Genomic DNA, 23,772 nt, shown 5'->3' on the forward strand with positions numbered 1-23,772 from the left:
TGGCCTCTACAGTTCATGTGACACCCTTTGCCAGGCTCCATCTCAGAATTCCTCAGTGGACTCTAGCTTCTCAATGGACTCAAGTGTCAGACCCGTTGACTCGACACATCATAGTCACTCCTGCTCTTCGGCAGTCTCTACTTTGGTGGATGACCTCTTCGAATCTATCCAGAGGTTTGCTGTTTCACACTCCTCCTCATCAGAAGGTTCTCATAACCGATTCCTCGACCTATGCCTGGGGGGCTCATCTGGATGGGCTTCGCACTCAGGGATTCTGGACCAGTGCGGACCGCCTCCATCAGATCAGTCTTCTGGAGCTCAGAGCCATCTTCTATGCTCTTCAAGCTTTTCAACATCTGCTTCACAACATGGTGGTCCTCATCCGTACAGACAACCAGGTCGCCATGTATTATGTGAACAAGCAGGGGGGCACGGGATCGGCCTCCCTCTGCCAGGAAGCTCTCAGAGTCTGGGATTGGGCAGTTCGCCACAATGTCTTCCTCAAAGCTGTCTACATTCAGGGGAAGGACAATGTCTTGGCAGACAACTTGAGTCGTCTCCTCCAGCCTCACGAATGGACTCTCCATTCCAACCCCCTTCATCAGATATTTGCACATTGGGGGATGCCTCAAATAGACCTCTTTGCGGCTCCCCACAACTTCAAGCTGCCTCAGTTTTGCTCCAGGATCTACACTCCTTATCGACTCGAGGCAGATGCCTTTCTGCTGGATTGGGGGAATCGATTTCTGTATGCGTTTCCTCCATTTCCTCTCATTCAGAAGACTCTGGTCAAGTTGAAATCAGACCAAGCCACCATGATTCTAATAGCTCCTCGGTGGCCCAGGCAACCTTGGTTCTCCCTTCTACTTCAACTCAGCAGCAGGGAGCCATTTCTTCTTCCAGTGTTTCCTTCACTGCTTACTCAGCATCAGGGATCTCTACTTCATCCCAATCTGCAGTCTCTCCACCTGACAGCTTGGTTCCTCTCAACATAACTCCTCACCAGTTTTCCCAGGCGGTGAGGGATGTCTTGGAGGCTTCCAGGAAGCCTGCTACTCGTCAATGCTACTCTCAGAAATGGACTAGATTTTCTTCATGGTGTGTTTCCAATTCTAAGGAGCCTCAGCGAGCCTCCCTATCCTCTGTGTTGGATTATCTTCTACACCTGTCTCAGTCCGGTCTCAAGTCGACATCTATACGAGTCCACCTGAGTGCTATTGCGGCTTTCCATCAGCCTCTACAAGGGAAACCTCTCTCTTCTCATCCTGTGGTTTCCAGATTTATGAAAGAACTTTTTCATGTCAATCCTCCTCTCAAACCGCCTCCAGTGGTTTGGGATCTCAATGTTGTCCTTTCTCAGCTTATGAAACCTCCTTTTGAGCCTCTGAGCAAGGCTCCACTAAAGTTTCTCACTTGGAAAGTGGTTTTTCTGGTGGCCCTCACATCTGCTCGAAGGGTCAGTGAGCTTCAGGCCTTGGTGGCGGACCCGCCTTTCACTGTTTTCCATCATGACAAGGTGGTCCTCCGCACTCATCCGAAATTCCTACCTAAGGTGGTCTCTGAATTTCATCTCAACCAATCCATCGTGCTTCCAGTGTTTTTTCCAAAGCCTCATTCTCATCCTGGAGAATCAGCTCTGCACACTCTGGACTGTAAACATACTTTGGCTTTCTACTTGGATCGCACCAAACCACACAGAATGGCTCCTCAACTTTTCGTCCTCTTTGATCCAAACAAGTTGGGACGACCTGTTTCGAAGCGCACCATCTCCAACTGGATGGCGGCTTGTATCTCTTTCTGCTATGCCCAGGCTGGATTACCCCTTCCCTGTAAGGTCACAGCCCATAAGGTCAGAGCAATGGCAGCCTCTGTAGCCTTCCTCAGATCGACACCGATTGAGGAGATTTGTAAGGCTGCCATTTGGTCCTCGGTTCATACATTCACCTCTCATTATTGTCTGGATACTTTCTCCAGAAGGGATGGACAGTTTGGCCAAACAGTGTTACAAAATTTATTCTCCTAAGTTGCCAACTCTCCCACCATCCCATTGAGGTTAGCTTGGAGGTCACCCACTAGTGAGAATACCTGCCTGCTTGTCCTGGGATTAAGCAATGTTACTTACCGTAACAGTTGTTATCCAGGGACAGCAGGCAGCTATTCTCACGTCCCACCCACCTCCCCTGGGTTGGCTTCTCTGCTTGCTACCTGAACTGAGGAGACACGCCCGGAGCATCGGGCGGGAAGGCACTGGCGCATGCGCGGTGCGGGCATCTCGAAACTTCTGAGTTTCTTCAAGCAAGACATGCTTGCAAGATGTCTGTATCGGGGCTCTGTCGGATGACATCACCCACTAGTGAGAATAGCTGCCTGCTGTCCCTGGATAACAACTGTTACGGTAAGTAACATTGCTTTATGGTATACATATGATTGTTGAGATGTTCTGGAGATTGTTAGAATTTTAATAAAAGAATGAAGCAATAGTTTGGACTTATGCAAAATTTCAGCTTGATCTTTTATTTTATTTTTTTAATATAGGCCATATATCTGAGCCTACCTGTAACTTTTTTGGAAGAAGGCTTTACGATTTAATAAAATGTATTTTTATTGTACTTTATATGCTGCCCTCTTCAGAGCAGCTTATAATATAGAAATACAATAATGTGTTGGTTTATAATCCTTATGTAAGTAGTGTTTTATTGTCTTAGTTTCTAGTTGTGCATTATGAATGTTTGTATTTTGTAATAAATTTTACAAAATAAAATTTTAAATAAAATTTAATAGCATATTCATACTTAGCATCAGAATGCAATAATTTTCATCTTTTCCAATCCCAACTCTTTCACAAGGTAGGAACAAAAAGAACAGGCCAAATACTAGTCGACCCCCCCCCCCCCAAAAAAAAAAAAAAAAAAAAAGCAATTTGTAAGTGTGTAGTAATGTGGCTCAATGATGCATTCCCCCTTCCTTTGGCAGCCCCCCAAAACCATTCCTTTTGTCTCTTGTGCCCTATGAAAATATATCTTAAGCAGGAGTTAACCCAGTGCCCACTGTAACAGCAGGATAAGTTTAAGATTTTTGGAGCCTTACTTACTAGAAAGGGTGGAGATGAGATAAGAGTATGTACTAATATTAGCTGTATGTCTTAATTCCATGTTGCTACTGCTGCCACCAGGTCTTTCACTGACCCCCTACTTTAGTGAGCTTATGGGGAATGCCATGTCACCCATCATTTTTGGATGGCAGGATCCAGCTCTTCATGGCTCTCATCTCTGCGTCTCTCTAGCCATGTGTTTGGAAAACAAGGGTGCATTTGAATGGATACACATACATCCCCGGCAATGAGCACTTTTTGCAAAATGGACAAAAAAAGTAATATAGCCAAAGAACATTTTTTTTGTTTTCTGCTAAAGGGGTGGTATGATGGTAGCAACCTTTTCCCAGTGCAGAGTTATGTGTCAACCTGTTTAATTTCTACATTTGTGAAATCTGCTTTCCAGCTCCTAGAATGATGCATGAAAGAGCCTGACCTCTTCATTCTATGTCTGAGAAACTTTCATAAGTCATTCTGAACCAACACTCAAAGATATAATTGCATTGTAATAACAAATATTACTGGTTTAGAAGGGCTTGTTATAACAGGCTGAGAGTAAATGTTCTTAGGATGAGCATTAGAAAATAAAATCTTTTGATGTCCTGTGGATCTTCTGTGTTGTCCCCAAATGGTTTATGTAGAAAATCAGATAATTCTAGCTCAAGTTTTCTTCCTTCATACATTTTCAGTTAACTCCTACATGCTTTCTTCAGTTTAGCAGATTTCTCATTTTTATTTACACAGATTGGCTAATACTAAATTAGAGCTACAAAACAAGACTGATGCCCTAAAACAGGCAAAAGAAAAATGTTCACAGGAAGAGCAGGAAAAAGCCACCGTGAAACAAGATCTTCAGAAATTAAATCAAGATATAAAGGAACAACAAAAAGAAACAGATAATAAGATCCAAAGAGTAACACAAGATTTGCAGAAGGTGATAGTAGAGAAGGACTCCTTGCTTAAAGAACTTGCAGACACCAAAGACAAATTATCAAAGACAATTACCTCCTTAAAAGAGACAAAAGGTGAACTGGAAAAAGAAAAACAGAGAGGAAAAACAGCCTTAGAAGAAGCGGTGAGTTGTTTCCTATGATATTGAGGGCCACTCTTCTGTCTCTGATTTTTACCTAATAATAAATAGTAATGATTCTAGTGACACTGTTTTCACTTCCATCATCTATCAAACATTATGTAAACATATTTATGGGTCTTCTATGCTTATACTGGCAGTGTTGGAATTTTTGAACACTTTGGAATTAAAAAAAAACACGTTAATTTGCATGCAGAAGAGAATTGTGATTGGGGCTGTCGGGGGAAGTTCCCACAAGGTAAGTACTGGTGGCTGTTGAGTGAGGAGGAGAGCTGCAATGAGGGCAGCAGACATTGATAATATGTGGGAGCCACTGCCTTAGCAGTACAGCTGGCTCATTTTGACCCATCTGCAATGAAGATCCAACAGGTCCTTTGATGGCTGACAATTGGAAGGCCACATGGAGACAGATGCAGAAACATGTCATAGAGCTTATTGATACTGTTTTCCCTCTGATGGGACTGGTGGCCATCTTACCTGTTGGTTGTCTCCAGTTAGGCAGGGCAGCCTGGAGACCTCTGACACTGTGGGTCTTGATCAGCCGAGGCAGGTGCTCTAAGGGAGATTTATTGTTGTCACTTGGTCTTGCATGTGCAGAAATTGATGGAGATTACAGGTTGCTTTCAGAAAGCTCTGGATGGGTTTTAGTTGCCTTTCTAGGTTGTTCCTTGCTCTGCTTCAAATGGAGGGGTCATAGAACTCCTTAGCAATGGAAACCAGAGAACTAAAATATCCCAGAGTCTCTGGAGAGGATGCCAGGAGTTCCATTCCTGCTTTGTCAGCAGAAGAGGATTGGGAATTGATAAATGAGGAGGGTGAGTTCTCTCCTCTGCTGAAGAAAGGGGGCCATCCCCTTCACAGGGGAGCACATCTGACATCTGTCTGTCCTGTTGGAACAAACACTCTACTTTGACAGCTTAGGTCTTCAATTGGGGGCACTCATTTTTTTTATTTTTCAGCAAGAACAGGGATAAGGTCAATTACTTTGTAGTGCTCTAGAAAGGGGGTTTCTTTTAGTCCATGCTGGAATCCCAAGGGCATCAAGGCAATGCTTGAGTGCTCCAGTTTTATATGGTGTCTAGATAAAAACAGGACTCCTTATATAGTTTGAAAATACTTTGCAATTGTTTAAACATTTAGTATGATCTTTGAAAATACACGAGTCCAAACTTTATTGCGAAACTCCCTTAGCAAACATTTTGTGCCTTATGCCTTATTTTAAAAATAGGAGAGGTGAGGATGATTGTACAAACAAAGTGATTGAAAAATTTAGTCAGACATTTCAGAAGAACACCTTATTTTCGACACTTAATAGCCATACACAGTGATGGGACGGTGGGTTCGGCTATAGGAACTTTGGCTCTTGGTCGGACTACACATATTCTGAGTGTATGCCTAAGTGTCCTTTACAGTAAATAAGTTTGTGACCTTTCTTCTGAGAAGTCTTCTCTTTGTGTTACAAATATTATGCCTTATTTTGTCACAAAACAATTTTCTCTTCTTTGCTAAACATCATTTTGCTAAAACAACTCTTAATGATCACTTCCTGAATGATATCACTTTGAAAATAGATCACTCTGTTTTTACAATTTGTTTTGGATTATTTGGAAAACTGTTGGAGGGGGTCCTATTTTTCCAGACACACTGTACATTAAAACATTATGATCAATGATTGCAGAGGTCCAGAAAGCTGCATTCCTTGGAGACCTGTTGGTGGCTTACTTTCCTGTCCTGATTCAGGAACAACACCAGAATTCTCTTCTTTTTTTACATACTCTGTGGCCATTATCAATTTAAAGCCTTTCCTTTTGTCTTGGCAACAGGTCCTAGAACCACCTTTGAAGGCCATGGTAGATGGCTTCCCTGCGAAGGGAGGGTAGCAAGAGTCCATCCCATACTTGGATGACTGGCTGATCTGGGCCGATTTGGAGGAGAGTGCTCAAATTGCCATTTGTATGGTCCTCCAGATGTTGGAGAGTCTGGGCTGGGTGGTGAAATAGGCAGAGTCATTTGGATCTATTTCAGACCATCGAGTGTCTGGGAACCTGCTTCAACAAAAGGTAGGCAGGGTTTAATACAGGACAGGATAATCAAGCTGCTTTCATAGTTGCAGGGTTTTTGCTCTCAAGTGATGGAAGATTGTGCTACCTTGAGTTCTATGGCTATGACCCTGGATCTAGATTCTTGGGCGAGAGCCCACATGTGGCCCCTGCAGCAGGCCCTAATGTCCAAATGCTTTAATTGTAGCAGTATGATGAGCATATACTTCTGACCAGAGTTGAGAGAGAGCTGGTATGATGTCAGCCCTTCTGGAGTAGAAGAGTGGCCTAGTGGTTAGAGCTGCTGCTTAAGCACCTTGCGGTTGCAGGTTCGATCCCAGCATTGTTCCTTGTGACCCCAGGAAGGTCACGCAACCCTTCATTGCCCCAGCTACCATAGATTACAAGGCTGCTTGGACAGATAAGGAAAATACTTAAGAGTACTTGGTAGAAAAAATTGTACATTGCCCTGAACTTCTCCAAGGTAGAATGATATATCAAATGCCAATAAACAAATCTGTTGAAGGGTAAGGACCTGGAACTTTCCATGTGGATGGTAGTGACATCCTATATACCAGGCAAAGAGCTGCTTGGTTCATAAACAGACTTAGAAGCAGGGCAGTTTGTCTAGTGTTGGTGAGCTTCAATCAGATTATTGAAGATGTGGTAGTTGGTCTCTTTCAAACAATAATGTCTTGCAGTCAAAACAGGAACACAGAATAGAAGGTGCCTTAAGCAAATGGTTAAACTTTTTTATGAAATGCATCTAGGATGCATAGTTGTGGCATGTAAATGCCATTGTTGTGTCTGTTGCTCTGTGGTAATCAGCAATGGCTATACACCTATATCATAGGTCTTACAAAATCAAAGCAATGAACTATTCTGTGAACACTACATATTTAAATCAGCATAAATGATTTTTATTTATTTATAACCTGCTTAAAACCTAAGCGACTCTCAATAAAACATATATAATTGTAGAAACAGACATAACAATCATGGTATGCAAAATTAATAAAAAATTATTCTAAACAGTATTGCACTTCACCAGAAAGTTTCATGATAACATAAATTGACTATCCTAAAATTACTTCAGGCAAATGCTTCAATAAAGAAGTGTGTTTTAAGTAATTTCCTAAGTTGTAACACATTCCTGCACAGTCTAATTACTCCTGATATACTATTCCACAAAAGCCTTCCTCCTAAAGCTGCCACTTTGGGATCCCATGCCCTCTTTCCTGCCCATCAGCCGGCCTCCACCGAAGCCGCTGCCAGAGATCCCATGCCTTCCTTCCTGCCCGCCCCCTCCCCAAAGCTGACCCGGAAGTCTTCCCTCTGATGTCAGAGCTATTGTCGGAGGGAAGCCTTCCTGCCTTCAGTGGCACTTGTTGCAGGGATGCGCGGCTCTTGCACGCTGCACGTGGCTGACCTGGAAGCCTTCTCTCAGACATCGGAGCTGATGTCAGAGGGAAGGCTTGTGGGTCAGCCAAGTGCAGCATGTAAGAGCTGCTGCCTGCGTCGCTGCAAACGTGCTGCTAAAGGCAGGAAGGAGACATTCGGTTGGACGACCCTGAAGGAAGTGAGTGCAGTCCTGGCTGCTGATACAGATTTCTTATATAGCTCTGATGTTTGTTTGCAGATGTTTTTGTCTGACTTTTTTTGCATTTATGCCAGGCTCTTTCTGCTTTATGTACCTTCTTTTTTAGTTCCCTGAGGTCAGGGTTGAACCACAAGGAGGAGGAGTTCATTTTGTTTGTTCTCTGTTGTTTCTTGGATGCCAAGTTTTGGTATAGCTTGTGAACCTCAGTGTTCCAGCTCTGTGCTAGGTCCAATAAGGGTTTGATGGTCGTCGAGTTGATCTGTTAGTTTGGAGAGATCGGTCACTAAGATGGGTAGGTACACGGAGGGGTCCAGGGTGGTTTTGGTGATGTTGGTGTGGTGGTGTTGGGGGGCTTTCCCTTGGACCATGTCGCTATTGAAGGTGATGAAATAATGGTTAGACCATGGTACTGGGTTTCAAGCATCCTTGCTGGGATAGTGAATGGGTGAGTCGTTCAAGATGAAAATATATTCATCCCCTATCCTCATATACACAATTTAAAGGAAGACATTTCTTGCTTTTTATCAGAGAATATATTTGACTACACCTCTACCCCAGATTTAATATTTTTTATGTGGACATTCCAGTTTCTCAAATTTGGAACAGTTTGTTTTCAAATGATAAACTTTCAGTTAAGGGAATGTGTTTTGTAACATGAGGTCTTAGAAGCAAGTAATGTTGTTGTTTTTTTAATGTTTCTAAATTTGTAGGAAAAATCATGCCAAGTGGTTAAGCATCAACTGCAAATGCAAACAGACTCAGCAGCAAAGGAACTGAAAGGACTGAAAAGCACTTTAGAGGAAAAGAATGAGGTAAAATTGGGGGTTTTGGTTTTGTTTTTAATAGTGAAATAAAAAGAATGAAATGTTCATAAGTGTCATTTCAGGGGCTTAAATAACTGAAGATCTGCTCTAGACCACACATCCATTTAACTGGACAATTTTAGTCATATAATCCACCTGACATGGCAAATATTTATGTTTAGGTTAGGCTGAGAGATTGCAAATTTTGAAGTTTGCAACCCAGTTTCACAGACCTGTAAATAATCCTTTTTGTCACATTAATCCATAGGATCTTTTACTAACAGAAATCTGAGGCTGACCCAGCTTCAGTTCCACCAGACTGGCTAGAAAGGTTTCAACAAAATTCACCAGATTTCTGTTGAAGCAAACTGAAATCTACCTTGATAAACGTCAAAAACTAAAATGCTCATATTTAGTTAGTGCCAGTGTCACAAAGTAAGAGCATATATTATAGACTACTCCACACTTGTAGACTTCTGATATATCAAAATATTAATTTCTTATTTGCTTTTCATATTAATTCCTCTCGTATATAATTTAACAATAGTAAATCTTCAAAAAGGTTCATCCGATATTCATCATCCTTCTAATGAAGTCAGACACTTGGACATTTCATACAAGTCCAAGCTTAACATAGCTAGCCTCCTCATTGGTCTATCTTCCACTATCAACCATAATGTATATTTTTATCTGGTTTTATAGTAATTTTTTATAAACGTATAATTCCACACTTAATAGTGTAAAAGCAAATCAGTTTTATGCAAAGCTGATCTGGGGCTCCGACATGAATTCACATTTTGCGAATAAGCTGTTTCAAGGAGCAATTCATATATAATATCATCAGAGAAGTATCAGGAAAAAAAACCCATTCTGAATAACAATTCTTTCCTCTAAAGCAGTGGTTCCCAAACCTGTCCTGGAGGACCCCCAGGCCAGGCCAGGTTTTCAAGATAGCCCTAATGAATATGCATGACAAAGATTTGCATAAAATGGAGATGTCAGGAATGCAGATCTGCTCCATGCATATTCATTAGGGCTGTCTTGAAAACCCTACTGGCCTGGGGGTCCTCCAGGACAGGTTTGGGAACCACTGCTCTAAAGGAACTGCCAGCCCTGTTTCATTCTAAATATGGCGAGGGCATCTTTCCTACTCATTTAAGTATTAGTAAATCACCTGACTGCACTCAACCATTCAAACAACCACAATGCAAGCCGCAGCAAGTTTATACCAACTTCATCCATTCTACTTCAGCAGTCAAACCTATCGGGCTTACTGCATTTAATTCAAAGATCCATCTTTGTTCACACACCACCTCAAATCATCTACTGTATGTCCAGCCTCCTGCCAGTGAGGTACTATTGGTGCTTGCATGGACTTAGTCATCACCCAAGATTTATGCTCATTCAATCTTATTTTAATTTGCTTACTACTTCTCCCAACATACAGTTTGTTACAGGGCAGACCAGAATATATATATAACATAAGAGCTATTGCAATTAGTATAACATTTAGAGAACAATTTTTTCTTAGATATAGGATCAAACCAAGAGGGCCCCTGTATACTAAGCTTACACCACTGGCACTATGTTCTCCTCCTCTCTCTGAATTATCTATATCATATTTAACATTATGTAAAATCTCCCCTATATTCTTAGATCGTTTATAGGCAAATTAGGGTGAAATTGTACCACATACCAGTGCTTTCTAATCACTGATACAAAATGCTTAGATAAAGTTGAGAAAGGAGTCCCACATACAATCCTTTCCGATTGTTTAATATTCTGATATTGTAGCAAAAGATGTCTATGCACATACAGAGCTCGAAGGTGTGCCTTTCTAAAGGCTCCCTTAGGGTAACCCCTCCCTAGAAAATTTTGTTTTAAAGTTTTAGATTGCTCTTTAAAGTCTGACAAAGGCATACACATTCTGCACAAGTGCAGAAATTGACTAACAGGGAGATTGTATTTCAAGTGATAAGGATGGAAACTTTGAAAGCGCAGAAGCATATTTCTTTCAACAGGCTTTCTATACAATGTTGTACATAATCTCATAACTTGTTTTGAAGATTAGTAAATCCAAAAATTCAATAGATGTAGTATGAAATTTAATTTGACCATGAGGAGGTTAGCTTCGTTAATCTTAGACTTGAATGAAATCCAAGTATAGCCACTGAGATCTGACTCCATTAGAAGGATAATGAATATCGGATGAACCTTTTTGAAGATTTACTCTTGTTAACTTATATGAGAGTAGTTATTATGAAAAGCAAATAAATTAATATTTTAAATTTTGTGATATATCAGAAGTCTACAAGTGTGGAGTATTCTATAATATATGCTTGACAGGACAATTGCTTCATGTCAGAAATAGATTATAAACTGCCAGTTCTCTTAAAGTGATTTGACAAAGTAAGCGCAAACATGAATAGTAGCATTAATTGAAGCCTGTTATTTGATGCACTCTCATTTCTTAAAATAAATAGGGTTTATGATGTTACAATTAATAATGGGCTTAGAGGGAGGGTGGGTGGAAGGTTGCATTTATGTTTATAAAATATACTGATAAGATGTTCAAGTGCTCTAATTAATATTGTTGTTATGAATTTTGTACACTTGATGAAAGTTTAAAAATGAATAAAGAATAAAAAAAATATATATATATAGCTGTTTATGCATGTTTTTGTCTAAATCAGGTCTCAAAGCAGTTGACATCAGAGCTTGATTCCTTACGGGGAGAATTAGTAAAGGTACAAAATGCTCTGAAAGAGAGAGAAAAGAGAGAACAGCAGCTGCAGACAGAATTAAATGGACTCGGACAATCCCTTGATCAAGAGAGAAAGCAGCATGAAATACGGCTCAAAGAAACAAAAGCTTTTCTTTCACAGAAGGTAATTGCTAGGTCTAGCTTCATTCTTACTGTACTTAAAGTTATTTTTAGTAGTCATTCTATTAAATGTTACATCACACATATGAAGTGTTGTATAAGAGGGAGAGTGAACTGAATCAAAAAGGAGAAAGTGTGAAAAAATGTAGAAAAATTGACTAGAGAAGTTTGTGGAGCAGATTTTAGACCACAAAGTTTTATAAAACTCAAATAAAGTAGGTTATACCAATAAAAATCCCGTGGCTTGCACAGGATAAAAAAACTTGTTTCCAATATTACATTACATTAGTGATTTATATTCCACATTAACTTTGCAGTTCTAGGCAGATTTCAAAAGAGGTAAGCTGGACATTACCAGAAGAGTTACCGGGTAAAGTACTAGATACAGGAATAGAGTAACATGGCAACAGTGGAGTCCTCGGCACTACCAGTGTTCATACTGAAGGAAGAAGCAATCTGAGAACTCACCACAATTGTCACTACAGTTCTCGATGACAAGTTGTCTAGACTCCAGGCTTCAATAGATGATATTTGAAATAGCCTAGAGAGTCAAGCTCAATGTATGCAACAAGTAGAGCAATGAGTGTCTCACCAGGACAACCTAACGGGAATCACAGAGGCGCAATTCCATGAGCTAGAAAGCAAATGTCAACAACTTCAAGTCAAAGTGGAAGAACAGGAAAATAGGGGCAGATGAAGTAATCTCCAGATCATCGGTATTCCTGAATCCGTGGAAGAAGCAGAGCTATGGTCCCTGGTGGAATTCTTGCTTCTGGAAATGCTAGGCCTTGGTATGGACATCAGAGTGGAGAGAGTCCATCGTGTGGGTCCAAAAAGAGCTGCTGACACACTTCCTTAGCCCACCATTGCCCAGATTCTGAATTTTGTGGATAAAGACAAACTTATGGCATTATACCGGAAAACGCGAGCTCTGGAATACAAAGGTGTGAAGCTGCTTCTCTTTAACAATTATTCTGTAGTGGTTGTCACAAGTTGCAAAGCTTTAGAACCATACTGCACGGAACTGAAGAACAGAGGTATAAAATTTGTGGTGCCATTTCCCACCAAGGTCCAAGTGTTTTGCAAATGATGAAGCAAAAATATTTGAATCCTTGGAAGCACTACATTGGATATGTTCAAGGTTTGCCTAGTTCATAGCTACTGGGGCTTCTGTGCATTTGTCCTAAACAATTCACTCGATTCTTCTTACAATATCATCGCAGGAGACATAACCTTACACCTAGATGAAGAGGACAATACAAACGTGAAAGTGTTTAAAAACTTTCTATCCCTACTCAATCCCAACCTCCCTCTACCCACACAAACACATGAAAAAGGCCATCAGTTAGATATGGTAGCCATGTCCACAAAGGACATCCCAAACCCTGCCATCTCTATACGTAAAGGCACCTGGTGTCATGATATCTGGTCTGATCATTTTACTTATTATTTCAAGCTAATCTGGTCTTATTCCAAATCTAAAACACGCCCAATAATAAAAAGAGAACATCACACCAGAGGCTATATTAATCCAATAGATTTCTGGTCACAATATGAATTGCAATCAGAGATAGAAGAAGGAATCAATTTCTGGGATCACTGGATGACAACCAGCACATCCATTTTAGATAAAATCGCCCCTATATGCAATAGCAAAAGCAATGCAAATAAATATAACAAATGGTTTGACACCGAACTTCTAAAACTGAAACAACTAGCTAGACGACTAGAAAGAACTTGGAAAAAAACAGGAGAACTAACAGACCGTAACAAATGGAGAGCTAACATAAAAATCTACAAACAAATGATAAAAAGACAAACGTAAAGCATTCTACTCAATTAAAATCAACTCATCTTGTAATGGTTCACAAGGAATCAATACAAAAGAGCTATTCAACCTGATCACAAATTTATTTGACACCGCTCGCTACACCACACCCACACACAACTCTAAGTTACCCTCTGCAAATGACTTAGCACTACACTTCGATTCGAAAATTAAAAACCTTAGAATTCATTGTTCAACAAACGACCCTAGTGATCATCCGATACCATCACCCAAGGAAATGATACACCGGCAGACATTATCTGGAGCTCCTTTCAAGATTTAGAGTGGAACAATTACAACAGACTATATAACAAATACTCTAAATCCTATTGCGTTCTGGACTCATGCCCCCCAGAAATCATGAAAGCGGCACCTTTAGTATTTAAGCTAGCGTTGATGCAATATTTGGCTCATAACCTAAAAACTGGGAAGTTCCTCTCTAATAATGGTCACATAATAATAACCCCAATTCTAAAAAATCGAAAAGAATCTTCAGCTATAATATCCAACTACAGACCAGTAGCATCCATTCCATTTATTGTAAAAATTATGGAGGGATTGGTACACACCCAACTGATGGATTATCTGGATCAGTTCTCTCTCCTACATGAAACTCAATCTGGTTTTAGACCGTTATTCAGTACTGAGACGGTAATTGCGGCTATTTTAGACAATCTGCGCCTACTGTTTAGTAAGGGCCTTAATGCCCTGGTTATGCAATTCGATATGAGTTCTGCCTTTAATCTAGTAGACCACGGGAAACTGCTGCAATGCCTAGACGCCATTGGAATCAGGGACGAGGTGCTGAATTGGTTCTGTGGCTTCCTTATGTCCCGCACTTATCAAGTACGTTTTAATTATGAACTTTCAGATACCTGGAGCAATCCATCCGGTGTGCCACAAGGGTCTCCGCTATCTCCATTGCTCTTCAACGTCTACATGTCCTCACTAGGCACGCAGCTAACCCAGTTAGGGATAAAACTATTTAGTTATGCAGATGATTTTACGATCATCATCCCATTCGTTAATTCTATCTCTGAAACTATTCCTAAAGCTTCAGAAGCCATAAACGTGATGGAGCACTGGATGACAACTTTTAGGCTCAAACTTAATTCAGAAAAGACAACTTTCTTTGTTGCTTCACCACATCCGCTTGACACCAAATCACCACTATGTATCAATAATCTTAATTACCCTATCCAACCTACCATAAAGATACTAGGTGTAACTTTGGATCAGTGCCTAACCATGAGAGACCAGGTGGACTCCTTGATCAGAAAGGGATTTTTCACTCTCTGGAAACTCAGATCCATTAAAGCTTATTTCGATACAGCGGCATTCAGAACTGTAGTCCAATCCCTCGTACTGAGTCTACTTGACTACTGTAACATTGCCTATTTAGCAATTTCCCAAAAGAACATGCAGCGTTTACAATTGATGCAAAATGCAGCGGTCAAACTGATCTTTGGGCTGAGGAAGTTTGACCATGTGACACCCTACTACCGGCAGCTGCATTGGCTACCAATGGAGGCGCGCGTAAAGTTTAAATTTGCCTGCTTCTGCTTCAAAGCACTACACGGACTTGCCCCTAAATATATAATTGACACAAGAGAAGCTCACATTCCAACTTCGTTTCCCCCCCAGTGAGAGGTTGTAAACTGTAAAAACACCATGAACATCTTCTCTCGCACCAAGCAGCATCATGGGGTAAAGACCTAGAACAATTGCTTTCGCCCACTACTTATGAGGAATTTAGGAAACGTCTGAAAACACACCTGTTCCTAAAATATCTAGACAACTGATCCTCTCTTCTCTCTCCCCTCTATAGCAATTAACTTGTTCTATTGATCACTCTCTCCTCAAAAATGGATTTCCTGTCCTATTAACCCTCTTTCTTCCTCCCCTCTTAAAGTCAATCAATTTGTACCTTTGCTTAATCTTTGTAAACCGCATAGAACTTCTCGGTATTGCGGTATATAAGCTGTTGTTATTATTATTATATCCAAATTATTTTATTCAGACAGTCCTACAGCTGTTTTTCACACTCCCTAATGATACTGTGTTTTACATTGTATCCAGACCTAGAATTTTTTGTTAGCGGTGCCAAGACTGTTTCTGGAAGGATGGGACATCTTATTCTCTAACATTTCTATTTTCAGTACTGTAGCAGAGATGGGACGACCCAGATCAGATTTGTCTGGGCTGGATACTTATCTCTTGGACAGACCTTGTGCTATGGTTCCAATTAAGTGTTGGTTCAATGTTTCCTGTTGTGTCTTTAAAAAATGTAGCCTAACACTGGATGCTGTAGGTGTGCCTGATTGCAAGTTTTTATAAGGTGCATCTGTTAAATAGATCATATGTACGTAAGTGGGGTGAAGGTTTAGTGGGACTGAGATAGTGAGAGTATGGGGTTTCGTTTTTATGTGGGGGTCTTTATGGTATGGTGGTGTAGGCTGGTTGGGTTAATGAATTTGGGGAGGGTGATGTTCTGCTAACGATTATGGTATGTGTGAGACCATAGTGTGTATGTGTTGGATTTGTGTCAGATTGTGAAGGGGAGTTTATAGGGAGGGAAGAAAGATAAGATCCGGATGGATTCACTTCATCAAGTGCCTAACTGGGAGGGGCTCAGCTGGGTGGTTTCCTTGGTGCTGCTTAAGCGAGATGGCCGTTTTAGATTTCATATGGCAATCGAAGACTATGGCTGATTTACATTTTCTCACTTGAATGTAGCAGGGTTAAATTCTCCAGTGAAACTCTTGAGTTTTCTAAAAAGGGAGAAACCCATCTGAATGCAGCAAAACACAAGAAATTACAACGAGATTGGGTAGGGAATATGCATATTCGTTCTATAATTCAAAGCAGAGAGGAGTTGCTATTTTGATTCATAAAAGGGTGGTGTTTACCACACACACATTAAGCCAAGACTCTCGGGGTCAATATATTATTATTAGTAGTAGATATATTATCCTTGTACTCTCTGTGTATGAGTACAGTGTACTGTTAATTTTTGAAGTAATTAATATATTGCTTTTATGTGTTTACAGGAAGAAAGTGAGAATAAACTTCAGCAGCAAATAGCAGCAGTAACAACAGAACTTGTATCAGAAAGAGAAAAACTATCAGAGCTAAAGAAAGTGAATGAAAATAATTTAGAAAAGCTTCAGTCAGATCTATGTGGTAAAAATTCTGAAGTGTCTGCATTACAACAGGACCTCAAGGTGAGCCAGTCACGGTTCTAATTCTGCGCAGCTGAAAAGCTTGACTTGCATGTCCCTTCTATTTTATAAAATTCCTAATCACTGTACGTGTTCACATTTCTTTGTCATCTGTTATGAAGCATAATCTGTATATCTGGCCAAACCCCTTAACCCCCCTCACAAACATTTTATTACTTACATCATTTTTGTTCAATGACTATTTTGGGTATGATTTCCTCATTTTTGAGTCACAGGAACTTGATTTTTAGGTTCATGTGATGAAGCTTGTAATATTCTAAGAACTGTAACTGCATTTATATCATACGGCATTGAACTGAGATTAAGAATTTAATTTTGTCATTTAGTCTATTGAAGAGAAGCTTGCTGTGGCTCAGGAGGAATTAATTTCAAACCGAAATGAAATTGGTAGCCATAACAAGTTAATCCAAGAACTAAAAACTACAAAAGCTGATCTGGAACAGAATGCATCCAAGCAAGAACAGCAACTCAAGAAGCATGAGAAAGCACTCCAAGAATTTCAGAAAGAAAAGGTAATTAAATTCCTCAAGTCAGCTATTGGTATTTGTTTCTTAAACTCCATTTTACAGTAAATAAGGGAACAGTTTGTAGCATTTATTTTGTTAAAAAGTATTTTGTTAAAAAGCTTATAGTAAAAGTTAGAAATACAAACATAGAATACAATGGGCACCTTAGCATTTAGCGCGTCTTAGTAAAAGGACCCCTAAATGATGATAGGCTTAGTGAAATTCCATTAAGATTTAAGGCACTGGGGGGAAGATTCTCAAAACTTAACATTGTCGTTAACGCGATCGCTAAACCTACTCCAGCCGGTTTAGCGTGCATGTGCTTTAGCGGTGGATTATCAAAACAGCTTACTGTAGTCTTTTCTGAGTTTTCTAGCAGTCTCTAATTCTGCCTTGCAAATGGTCTCAATTAATATTTAAACGAGCACTCCGGGTGATTCGTTGTCATCGCCGAGTGATTCTCCAAGCACGGCATTAGCTTTTGGCAACCAAACATCAGCGACTGATCATTGGGTGCCAGTACTGTGCCAGCACTGTGAAAAGCACATCTCTGATGTGTTTTGACTGTGGCTCATGAAAAAAAAAAATTACAAGATTCACATAAATATAGTAGCCACGGAATGATCCTGTACTTGTACTTCTAAGGGAGCCAAAAGTCAGCATGAAAGGGAAACCGTCATAAAAGCGCTGGGCTTTTATCTGTTTTTTCAACATGAGCACCCAGTGGCTACAGTTGCATGTGTCACACACCTATGATGTGCTCCAATAAGGCATGCACGTTATACGTTGCTTATGGCATTTTTATTATGTGGTTGCTTTTCCCAGCACATGCACACATTTACGTCTCTCTTCTGCACGTGAGCCTCTGCTACTTTCTGCCAACCTCATTTGCATACATGTTGTTTTGTTTGTTTTTTTTTGAGAATGACTTGCCTTTTTGAAATCGTTACAGTGACAGCTGCGACAGTGGCTTGTTGGTTTTTTCCGCGAAGTTTTGAGAATCTTCCTCTCAGAATCCACAATAGCTCAGTCACATTTTTAATTGGAACTCTTCATACCTAATGCAAAAAGATCTCTTCTAGTATCAGTTTACATTTTTCAATACCTTCCTATTTCATAGTAGTTTCATCATTCACTCTGGAAAGACTTTACAAAGGTTTACAAAAACAAATGAGGGGCAGATTCTCAAAACTAAAATCTGCTTTTAACGTGCCCGGGAGGGCCTTAAACAACCTGGGCCAATCAGAGCCTTAGGCCGGGGAGGGAAAGGCCTGCCATGTTGAAGAGGTAGGCCTGCTGGCTGGAGGGAGTAGGCATCCCTCTGGCCAGCCATTGTAAACAAGGTAAGGGAGAAGGGCGGGGGGGGGTCATCGGAGGCACAGAATTGAGTGGGGGGGTGGTAATTGAAGGGAGTGGGCCATGGGGGTGTCATGGGGGCATTGCTTGGCAGTGGGAGGGTGTGGGCATCCCTCCTGCCAATCTTCAATTTGGGGGGGGGGTTGTTTGTATGTGTGTTCTGCGCATGTGCCGGTCGCTATCATCAGCAATGGGCCACATGCAAATTTAGCGAACCTTCGCTACTCTGCCAACTTCATTTGCATACATGTTTTTTGGAGAATGACTTGGCTTTTTGAAATTGCTACAATAACTGCTGAGACAATGGTCCATCGCTCCAGGAGTGAAGTTTTGGGAATCTAGCCCTGAATGTAGTTGCCACTCTTCATAATCTTGCATAGCTTGATGGAGGACGCTTATACTGTTCTTATGTGTTATTTAAGTGGTGTTTTTTGTTCCAGAGAGTTGATTATGAGTGCAATCTGAGTTTGATCCACAGTAATTCTCAATTTTTCTTTGATGATGGAGAAGGGAGGGGGGTATTTTTGGGTATTGATAAACTGTTTCTGAATGTTTATAAGTGCTTAATTTTTATGGTTAAGACATGTATGTTATGAGGCACTTGTAAGATTTGAAAATTTAATAAAGATTTAAAAAAAAAAAAAAAAGAAAGAAAGAAATAATTTTTCCAGTGAGATATGCATCATTTTTTTTAGGATAAATGTGATAGAAACCACTTCAAAGTTGCAAATTTCTGTAGCCTTATAGTCGCCACAGAAAATGCTTGCCTTATGTAAAAGTCATGGCCAAAAGTTGGCGACCACCATTTTTATTATTTATAAGAATAGCCATACTGGGTCAGACCAGTGGTCCATCTAGCTCAGTTTCCTGTTTTCAACAGTGGCCAATCTAGGTCACAAGCAGTGTTCCCGCTAAGCTGCGCTGGGGTGCGCTCACGCACAAAATATTACCTCGCAGCGCACAAGTTTCTCGTCACAGCGCACACAGTGTAGAGCACAGTTCTTCAACCGCCGGTCCGCAAACAAAATCTTGCCGGTCCGCGAAGGATTCGGTCCCCGCCGCAACGAAAGGCCGGCGTCAGCTGACTTGCAACTTCCTGTTGCAGTCGCTGTGCCGGGACTCCTGCCTTCGCCGGGACTCCTGCCTTCCACCGCGTTTGCCTCCTGCCTTGTCTCCGCACCTCCAGACCAGCAGCGGCAGCTGTGTATGCTTTTAACTTCGGCACAGAGCTGCCCCTAATCAATAGTTTAGCGCGGTTTCATAAGGCAGCCTCGGGGCCTTTGCTAGGCCGGCCCACATCGCATCATCGAAGCGGGCCGGCTATCAAAGGCCCCGAGGCTGCCTCATGAAACCGCGCTAAACTATTGATTAGGGGCAGCTCTGTGCCGAAGTTAAAAGCATACAGAGCTGCCGCTGCTGGTCTGAACTCTTGGGCCGCTGAAGGAGGGCAAAAAGCAGCTGTCCTGGAGGTTTCCCTTCCTCTCGCCTTTACAGGTTCCTTTTTTCCACCTTTTTTTTTTTCCTTCAAACGGCAACGGGCCCCAGCATCGACATCAATCAAGTAAGTTCCACTGTCAATCAAGCGGTTCTGCTCGGCCAAAGCTTCCCCTGTGACATGAGCCACCCTCAGGGGAAAGAAAGTGACCCACAAAGGTGAGGGGAAGGGGGGCAGATGATGGAAGTTGGGGGGGGGGGGAGAGAGAGAGAGAGAGAGAGAAGGGGCAGATGATGGAATGGAGGAGATGAGAGAGAGAGAGAAGGGGACAGATGATGGAAGTGAGAAGAAGGGAGAGAGAGCAGAAGGCAGATGGATGTCAGTTGAGAAGGGAGAGCAGATGCTGAATGGAAGTGGGGAAAGAACACATACTGGATGGAAGGAGGAGATAAATAAAGGGGGAAGAAAATAGTAAGATAATGGAGGGGTGAGGGAAAGGGGTGACAAGCTGTGTGTAGACACAGTGAAAAGAGGGAAACGGGACTAAATAGTAAGAAAGAATTTAATTTAGATGGAGGCAGAAAATAGAGAAGGAAGACCAGAGAAGAAAAGGGAAGAGAGAGCAGAGAATGATCAGATCTGAGTGGAGGAAATGAGAAGAGAGATATGCTAAAAACCACAGGGGGGAGGGAAGGATAGAGATGCCAGACCATGAGGGGAACAGAAGGAAGATGATGGATGCTAGACCAAATTGGGGGGTGGGGGGGGCAGGAGGAGAGATGGCAGGGAAAGACAGACAGTGAATGGAAGGAGCAGATGCTGGACTGAAGAGACAGAGAAGGTTATCATGCTGCTGTACCGGGCCATGGTACGCCCTCACCTGGAGTACTGCGTCCAGCACTGGTACTTTAAGAAGGACACGGTACTACTCGAAAGGATCCAGAGAAGAGCAACTAAAATGGTTAAGGGGCTGGAGGAGTTGCCGTACAGCGAAAGATTAGAGAAACTGGGCCTCTTCTCCCTTGAGCAGAGGAGATTGAGAGGGGACATGATAGAAACATTCAAGGTACTGAAGGGAATAGACTTAGTAGCTAAGGCAGGGAGAACGAGAGGGCACTCTCTAAAGTTGAAAGGGGATAGATTCCATACAAACGTAAGGAAGTTCTGTGGTAGAAAGCAACATATTTATTTGGCTCATAACTTGCTGGCGCCCGATATTTTTAGCTCACAGTGAAAAAAGTTTGCTCACAACACCCGCCCGCTTAGAGGGAACACTGGTCACAAGTACCTGGCAGAAACTGAAATAGTAGCAACATTACATGCTACTGATCCTGGGCAAGTAGTGGCTTCCCCCATGTCTGTTTCAATAGCAGATTATGGACATTTCCTCCAGGAACTTGTCAAAACCTTTCTTAAGCCCAGCTGTGCTAACTGCTATTACCATATCATCTGGCAATGAGTTCCAGAGCTTAACTATTCTTTGAGTGAAAAAAAGTCCTATTTGTTTTAAAAGTATTTCCATACAATTTCATTGAATGTCCCCCTGAGTGTTGTATTGATTCACTTACACAACTTAAGATTTTGTAGACCTCAATTATATCCCCCCATAGCTGCCCCTCTTCCAAGCTGAAGAGCTCCCCATCCTCTTTAGTTTATCCTCATACAAGATGAGTTCCATCTCCTTTATTATTTTGGTCACTCTTCTTTGAACTTTTTCTTTTTTTAAATTTTTATTTATAAATTTTCCATTCTTACAATATTTGAATCATATAAAATATTATTAGTTATTACATATCCAAAATATTATCATTAGTAATTCATAGTATTTAAAATATAATATGGTAAAGATTATATAATATCATATAAAATATAAATCCCTCCCCCTTTTTATATAATATGTTTCCATTAATTAATCAAATCCCACCCCATTCATATATAATTTTTATCATTGTGCTAAGAAACTAATCATTAGAATAATTTGTCAATGGTTGCCAAATTTTCTTGAAATTAAGAAGACTTAATTTCAAGAAAATATGGCAACCATTGACAAATTATTCTAATGATTAGTTTCTTAGCACAATGATAAAAATTGTATATGAATGGGGTGGGATTTGATTAATTAATGGAAACATATTATATAAAAAGGGAGAGGGAATTATATTTTATATGATATTGAATAATCTTTTTCATATTATATTTTAAATATTATGAATTAATAATGATAATATTTCAGATATGTAATAATTAATATATATTGTATAATTTAAATATTGTAAGAATGGAAAATTTATAAATTAAAAATTAAAAAAAAAGACTTCCCTGTTGTAACGCTAATATTTTTTCCATTTTATAAATATGACAGACAGAATTCCACCAGAATGTATAATTTAATTTGGTATAATCTTTCCAATTTTGAGTAATTTGTTGCATGGCGATTCCTGTTAGTATTAGTAATAGCTTATTATTATTTGTTGAAATCGGACTCTTAGTTCTCATTGCAGTGCCAAATAATATGGTGTCATATGAGAGTCCTACATGATTTTCTAGTAACTTATTAATTTGGGGCCAAATTGAATTCCAAAATGCGTTTACACAGGGACAGAAAAAGATTAAATGATCTAACGTCCCTATTTCCAATTTACAATGCCAGCATCTATTAGATCTAGTACTATCTATTTTTTGCAGGCGCGTTGGGGTCCAGAACACTCTATGTAATAAAAACAACCATGTTTGATTCATAGATGCTGACCTTGTAGATCTTAATCTCCAGGACCAAAATCGTGGCCATTGAGATTCAGAAATTGTCTGACCAATCTCAATACTCCAAATATCCCTAAGACCTGTTTTCTTTTTTTTATTTAAAAATCCGTATATCAATTTGTACCATTTTGCGGCTTGGTGACCCAAAAAATCCGTCTGGAAACATAGAACCTGTAGACTGTATTGATTATTTAGATTTTTCCATTCAGGGAACCCTACCTGAATGGCCTGCTTCAATTGCATCCATTTAAAATATTGTGTTTTATTTAATCCAAATTTAATTTGCAATTGTGAAAAACTAAGCAGTGATCCTTCTGATATGACATCATTCAATGTTCTTATTCCTGCATTTATCCATTGTTTCCAGACGATTTTAAATCCGCCAATTCTGATCCTGGAGTTTATCCATATTGATTGATTTAGAGATTTAGCAATAGGTTCTGGTGATAGATTACTGATATATCTCAATGTTTTCCAAGTGTCAAATAAAATTCTGTGGTCTTTGTATCTTTTAGGCATTGTTATAGTTATTAATTGTTCTGGATATAAAGGGAACAGGAGCCGCCATTCTAAATACAGCCAATCTGGTACATTTTCCAAAAGGTCTGGGAGGATCCAATACATACCCTGTCTTAAAATATAGGCTTGATGATACCTATAAAAATTTGGAAAATTTACCCCCCCTTCCATAATTGGTCTTTGTAATGATACTAAAGCGATTCTTGGTCTTTTCCCACACCAAACAAATTTTGTAAGAATATTGTTAAGTTTTTTATAAAATGACCCCTGAAAAAATATTGGAATCATACTCATTTGGTAACAAACCACAGGCAATATCATCATTTTAATTGTTTGAATTCTTCCCCACCAAGAAAGATGTAATGGATTCCATTGCTCACACATTTCTGTTATTTTTTTCAATAAAAGTTTTTCATTCTCTTTGACTGTGTCTTCAATTGTATTTTTGATCATAATTCCTAAGTATTTTATTCCATCCTCTTTCCAAATAAATGAATATGGATCAAATAATCCTTTGGTACAATGAACATTAATTGGGAGGATTTCAGATTTATTCCAATTAATTTTATATCCAGAAAATGTACCGTATTTTTCTATTAAATTAAGCATACATGGAATA

At 40.2% G+C, this 23,772-nt stretch overlaps 1 protein-coding gene across 3 annotated transcripts in view; it reads left to right on the top strand.

The window, feature by feature from the left end:
• The window catches only part of EEA1 (early endosome antigen 1), a 243,198-nt gene that overhangs the window by 184,047 nt on the left and 35,379 nt on the right, over positions 1 to 23,772 (top strand). For all 3 annotated transcript variants that reach the window (XM_033951558.1, XM_033951559.1, XM_033951560.1), the window contains 5 exons: positions 3,836 to 4,166; positions 8,531 to 8,632; positions 11,317 to 11,511; positions 16,386 to 16,559; positions 16,904 to 17,089. In XM_033951558.1, the coding sequence (XP_033807449.1) occupies positions 3,836 to 4,166; positions 8,531 to 8,632; positions 11,317 to 11,511; positions 16,386 to 16,559; positions 16,904 to 17,089 (988 nt within the window). The remainder of the gene's footprint in view (positions 1 to 3,835; positions 4,167 to 8,530; positions 8,633 to 11,316; positions 11,512 to 16,385; positions 16,560 to 16,903; positions 17,090 to 23,772) is intronic.

This window comes from Geotrypetes seraphini, chromosome 7, assembly GCF_902459505.1.
Source record: "Geotrypetes seraphini chromosome 7, aGeoSer1.1, whole genome shotgun sequence".
Taxonomy (NCBI): Eukaryota; Metazoa; Chordata; class Amphibia; order Gymnophiona; family Dermophiidae; genus Geotrypetes; species Geotrypetes seraphini.